Raw genomic sequence first — 6,000 nt, 5'->3', positions numbered from 1 at the left:
GGCACACGGTACACTTTCGATATGTATTTATTTCTGGCACATTGTTATAACCCAATTGAACTAGCAGCATAAATCCGCTTTAGCCTATTCAAGTTGCATTAAAGCAAAAGGTGCATCTTACCCCGGGGTAATGGCACATAGACAATGACATGACACTACTATGACAGTAAAAACACAAATAATTATAAGTCTAGGGCAGGGCAGATTGGCTAATGCAATGGCTCTGCCGAATGGTTGAGGACTGCTGGCGTCCGATAGCCACACAGGGGGTGCATGGTTTTCAGTGAGTCAGCCAACTCGTAGACTTGCAACACTAAAGCACAACCGCTATATAGCACTGCAAAGCAGAAAGCAGTGTTGGCATATGTAAAACCAACATCTACATGGAGGATTACAAACTATACATGGACACAAGTGATTTTTTTTTTATTTTTCAAAAACAAAAATGCACAATAATAACATTTTATATAAAACTGATCTCTTTTACACGTCTTAAAAAATAAGACTATACATTCTTTTTGAAGTGGAAATCCCCAATAAACAAATATACATTTTTATTATAAATAGAGTAACATAAAAAAGACATGATTCTAAAAGTGAAAAGATCCAGGATTTGGCCGCACAAGTAATGGCACCACTAATCATTTGGCAGAGGTCGGCGTCACGTTTCCAGTGGATTTTTTTTTTGTGTGCTTCTGCACTCCGATCATTCCTTTCCCATAGCTGCCTGTAGACGGAAATAATGAACATGGTCAGTATAAAAGCGGATCAATCTGAGATTCAAATATCACAAATGCATGAAAGAAAACATGAAAGCCACAGTGGCCAGAATATATTGTGCGAGGCCCTGCCATTGTGTAAATGCAGGCAGAAGTGACACAGGGTTCGCAGAGTGAGGAGCCCCAGAATGTTCATGATGAGTTGACAAAGGTGGTTTTTCAACTTTCTTTGGGTTTTGTAATCCCAAGTTTGGGATCCGGAGTGCAAAGGCTTCAAAAAGTCTAGGGTGGGACGAAGCCTTTAACCCAGTGTCCAGGTCTTGCTGGAGACCAGCAGGGTGTGTGTGCGCAGGTGTGCACAGCCCTTATAATCAAAAGCTTAACAGCAGGTCAGGGCTCCGGTCAGGAGACCATACACCAAGATGGATTCAGAAAGGCCTTAGTTTGAAGAGTATCAAGAGGACCAAACGAGTCGAGAGGACCAAGCAAGTCTAGAGGGTGTGTGTGCAGCCATTATAATCAAAGGCCTGACAGCAGGTCATGGCCCCCATTAGGAGACAGGTGTGCTCTACTCAGGAGACTGTACTCCAAGCTGGATTCAGGAAGGCCTTAGTTTGAAGAATATCAAGAAGACCAAGTGAGTCGAGAAGGCCGAACAAGTCTAGAGGGTGTGTGTGCAGAAGTGCATAGTTAATATAATCAAAAGCCTGACAGCAGGTCAGAGCTTCTGTTAGGAGACAGGTGTGCTCTACTCAGGAGATTGTACTCCATGCTGGATTCAGGAGGGCCTTAGTTTAGAGTGTCAAGAGGACTGAGAGAGTCAAGAGGACTGAGAGAACCAAGAGGTCTGCAGGAGAACAGAGAGAGGGACCACGGAGTGAGCCTATGCATAAGGGAGCTGCAACTAAAGAGAGCTGAAGCAAAGCTAAAACAAAGCTGAAGCTGTGATATGTGAGCCAAGGTGTGCTGTTATTTGGACTGGAGGACAAGGGCACAAGCAACGGTGCTGCAAAGAGAAGGCGCCTGGAGACTTGGTATTGTTTTGACCTTTTTCCTTCTGCTTGGAATAATGTATGAAGCTGAAACCCTTCATGGGAAACCCTGATGTAAGGAAGTTTGCTTTATTTTAAAATAAAAGTGGGTCACCAAGCCCTGAAAATGCAGTTCCCAATTAAGGATAACTCTAATAGGGCGTACACACGGTCGGACTTTGTTCGGACATTCCGACAACAAAATCCTAGGATTTTTTCTGACGGATGTTGGCTCAAACTTGTCTTGCCTACACACGGTCACACAAAGTTGTCGGAAAATCCGATCGCTCTGAACGTGGTGACGTAAAACACGTACGTCGGGACTATAAACGGGGCAGTGGCCAATAGCTTTCATCTCTTTATTTATTCTGAGCATGCGTGGCACTTTGTTGGTCGGATTTGTGTACACACGATCGGAATTTCCGACAATGGATTTTGTTGTCGGAAAATTTTATCTCCTGCTGTCCAACTTTGTGTGTCGGAAAATCCGATGGAAAATGTCCGATGGAGCCCACACACGGTCGGAATTTCCGACAACACGCTCCGATCGGACATTTTCCATCGGAAAATCCGACCGTGTGTACGGGGCATAACAAGTTCTACACCATTGAGTTAACTTCCCCAAATTTTACAATATCTAGATAGATCAAAGAATAAATCCTGCCCTCACTGAGAAGTGTATGTGCTTTTTGTGGAGATAAGTGATGTACATACATCCCACACAGATGCCACAGGTAGAAGGTGATATATTATTGAAGCCTTGAAGCCAAAGGACCTTCGGTCTGGCTGGTTGGGGCAGTGGGGACAGCAGATTTGTCATGTATTTGACTAGTTTTAGATTTTTTTGTTTGCTATAAAAGTAGGAAGAACTCAAGATCACTGAAGAATAGCTTTGTCACTGAAGGCAACTCCGATCCCTACACAGAACACTCCCCTTCCCCCTATAGTGTCACCCCCTCACCTACCCAAACGCTGCAGAATCTCGCTCACCAAGGAGGCAGGAGTGACAAAGGGATACCAGAGGAATAAATTAGTGTTCTCTCTACTCTCTTAATGTTTTTGCCATTGGCAAGTTGCCATTGGTAATGTGACATGACCCTTAAATTGATGATTTGGATTATAGTATGACATGGACCTTTGGTTGAAGAGTTGACGTATCATAGTGTGACATGGACCTTAGTATGAAGTTAAGCATCATAGTACGACATGGGTCTTTTGTTGAAGAGTTCAGAGATCATTGCATGACATGGGTCTTAGTATGAAGGGAAGGATCACAGTGTGATATGAGCCTTTGGTTGAAGACTTGATAGATCATAGTGTGACTTGGGCCTTCAGTTGAAGATACAGATCATAGTGTGACATGGGCCTTTGTTTGAAGAGCTGATGGATCATAGTGTGAAGTGCGATATGGCCCTTAGGTTGAAGAGTTGGATCATAGTGTGACATGGGCCCTAGGTTAAAGAGTTGGATCATAGTGTGACATGGGCGTCAGGTTGAAGAGTTGATGGATCATAGTGTGACATGGGTCTTTGGTTGAAAAGTTGACAGACCATGATGTAACATGGGTCTTGGGCTGAAGAGTTAAAGGGTCATAAAGTTTTTTTTTATTCAAAGCTTTTTCCCCCAAGTTCAGTACAAGAACTGAAAAAGGTCTCCAGTTGTCAGGAACTAAAGCTTCTAAATCTTACCAGTTAAAGTCCTTCATGTTAAGAGATGAACTGCCTCCATTACATTGCTAATTTATTGCCTCTATTGGGAATTGTCAGGTGTGTGGGCTACAATGGCAGACTCACCCTGGCTTGCAGTGATTTCTGACCCCGGTGAGTTCTGCTCTTCCTCTCATATACTGAATGGAGTCTTTCAATCAGGAAGCGCTTATCTTCACCTTCCTAGGGCAGACAGGAGAAAGACAAGAGTTAAACAACTACCTTGATTAGAGCTGAACTCCAGGAAGATAGTGCAGTTGTGTATTACTTTAGACATAAGTAAATGCTTGCTTACATACAATTAGTGTCAGTGCTGTATCATCAGTGTGTACATAGGGAAAGGTGGAGGTGTTCTATAGTCTCTGCACTGGGGGGGTTGGGTGGCATGCTTGCAAGAGGTTACCATATCCCTGTTTAAAAGTACTGTAATGCATGGTAGGGCTTAAACTTGTCCAGAGCTGCCAAGAACTGCAGGGCTTAAACTTGTCCAGACCTGCCAAGGACTTCTCATGGCCATGTACCTGTCATTTACCTGGTCAGTAATGGCATAAACTTGCACAGTGGCATCTGAAGGTGAAGATAGACTTATGTGCAGTAATTGGGCAGAGAGGAATAACAGTAGGTCTGTTGCAGAGGATCTTTTTTGTAATCAGTACAAAAGAGAACAGCAAGGCCAGGTTCAAACTTCCCGTCCATCTCCATGTTAGTTTGTCCAAACCCCCCCCCCCGAAATATTTAGCACCAGCCGCCACTGCTGTACACATTGATTTGTGTCCCACTGGCAGCAATCAGGATGGGCATTGGTGATGCCTTTATGTGCCACAAATCAGTTCTCTGAGAGGTGGCAATCAGATCTAGACCTCCCCCACTTAATTGATTAGAACAGTGAAGGGAGCCTCTGAGGATGCCCCATAGGACGAAACACTTTGGGTGGACGGATGCCACACACTGTGAGTAGCCTTGCATGTTTTGACTGGCTTGCTTAAGTTATTTTGTTAATTATTTGAAATGTTACCAAACAGTATCACACCATTTTGAACCTTTCTTTATTTTGGGGGGGGGGGGGGGGATTTGGAGAGCATTTTTCAACCCTTTGGACTGGTAAATGGTGGAAAGCCAAAAATACTGGATTTTTTTTCCATGTGCAAGTGTTGTGCGTATTGACCGCTAACTGTGAGGTCTTACTTTCCGGTGAGCACCAGGATCACTGAAAGGCTTTTGTGCATGAATTTTCCCCATGTCTCGTAGGGGTAATGCCCAGGATTTTAGGATTGGACTTTATATATTGTTATGGAGAATATGCCTTCCAAATATGAGATGCCTATTCCGAGATTTGAGTCATCTATTTAGTATGAGGTTGTGTACAATGACTTTACATATCGTTCTTTTTCGCTGGCTATTTGTAGGTATTAGTGTAGACTCATCCATTTACTTTGTAGGAATAACACGTGCTCACCGCTAATGGTACAGTCCCTTGAAATTTTCCATATTTTGATATGTTACAATCAAAAATGTAAATGTATTTTATTGGGATGTTATGTGATAGACCAACACAAAGTGGCTCATAATTGTGAAGTAGAAGGAAAATGATAAATGGTTTTCAAAATTGTTTACACGTAAATATGTGAAAAATGTGGGGTGCATTTGTATTCAGTCCCCTTTACTCTGATACCCCTAACTAAAATCTAGTCGAACCAATTGCCTTCAGAAGTCACCTAATTAGTATATACAGTCTACTTGTGTGTAATTTAATCTCAGTATAAATACAGCTGTTCTGTGAAGCCCTCAGAGGTTTGTTAGAGAATCTTAGTGAACAAACAGCATCATGAAGGCCAAGGAACACAGCAGACAGGTCAGGGATAAAGTTGAGGAGAAGTTTAAAGCAGGGTTAGGTTATAAAAAACTTTGTGTTGGTCTATCACATAAAATCCCCAAAAAATACATTTACGTTTTTGGTTGTAACATGACAAAGTGTGGAAAATTTAAAGGGGTATGAATACTTTTTCAAGGCACTGTATGTAAGATACCTAAGAGATGACTAACAAATGGACTTACGTTGGCGATCTGCTCCTTCAGCAAGTTGATAACTTTTCTCTGTCCATTTACAATCTGGATATGGAAGTAAATGACCACCCTGGAAAAACAATATTACCCTTAGAATATTTCTAACTTTAGATTACAGAAAGTAGAACGCCTCTCGGTTCCTCTGTGTACATGGAGAATGCTACACTAACGACCCAACCAAAGTTGAATATAAGTGTAAGACAGCCTCAGCCAGCCCTGTCCCACAAACTAGCCCACCCCGACGGGTTTCGTCCCGCCCATTAAGGCTTAGTCATAGAGGTCACCTCTGAGTACCTTGTAGTAGCTTGTCACATTCAACAGGAAATGTTCAGAAATATTTTAAAAAGTCTCACCAATCATCTATGTAGCTTTTGCAGCTCTGAAGATATGATTTGGATGAGTAGCAAAATGCTCAACAGATGAAGTCCATTTGAATGTGACCAACTATTATTAGGGGTACCTTGTCCTGGATATGGGAAC

The 6,000-nt window shown here is 42.5% G+C and overlaps 1 protein-coding gene across 1 annotated transcript in view; it reads right to left on the bottom strand.

Annotated features, from left to right (window-relative positions):
* Positions 1-409: 409 nt before the first annotated feature.
* Positions 410-6,000, bottom strand: part of TMC6 (transmembrane channel like 6) — a 58,673-nt gene continuing 53,082 nt past the window's right edge. The window contains exons 19-21 of the mRNA XM_073606933.1: positions 5,512-5,590; positions 3,544-3,639; positions 410-727 (exon numbers count right to left, since the gene is read on the bottom strand). Coding sequence (XP_073463034.1) covers positions 707-727; positions 3,544-3,639; positions 5,512-5,590 — 196 coding nt within the window. The 3' untranslated portion in view covers positions 410-706. The remainder of the gene's footprint in view (positions 728-3,543; positions 3,640-5,511; positions 5,591-6,000) is intronic.

Source organism: Aquarana catesbeiana, linkage group LG12 (assembly GCF_042186555.1).
Source record: "Aquarana catesbeiana isolate 2022-GZ linkage group LG12, ASM4218655v1, whole genome shotgun sequence".
Taxonomy (NCBI): domain Eukaryota; kingdom Metazoa; phylum Chordata; class Amphibia; order Anura; family Ranidae; genus Aquarana; species Aquarana catesbeiana.
Note: the sequence above shows the minus strand (reverse complement) of the source record. Positions and strands in the feature narration are given on the sequence as shown.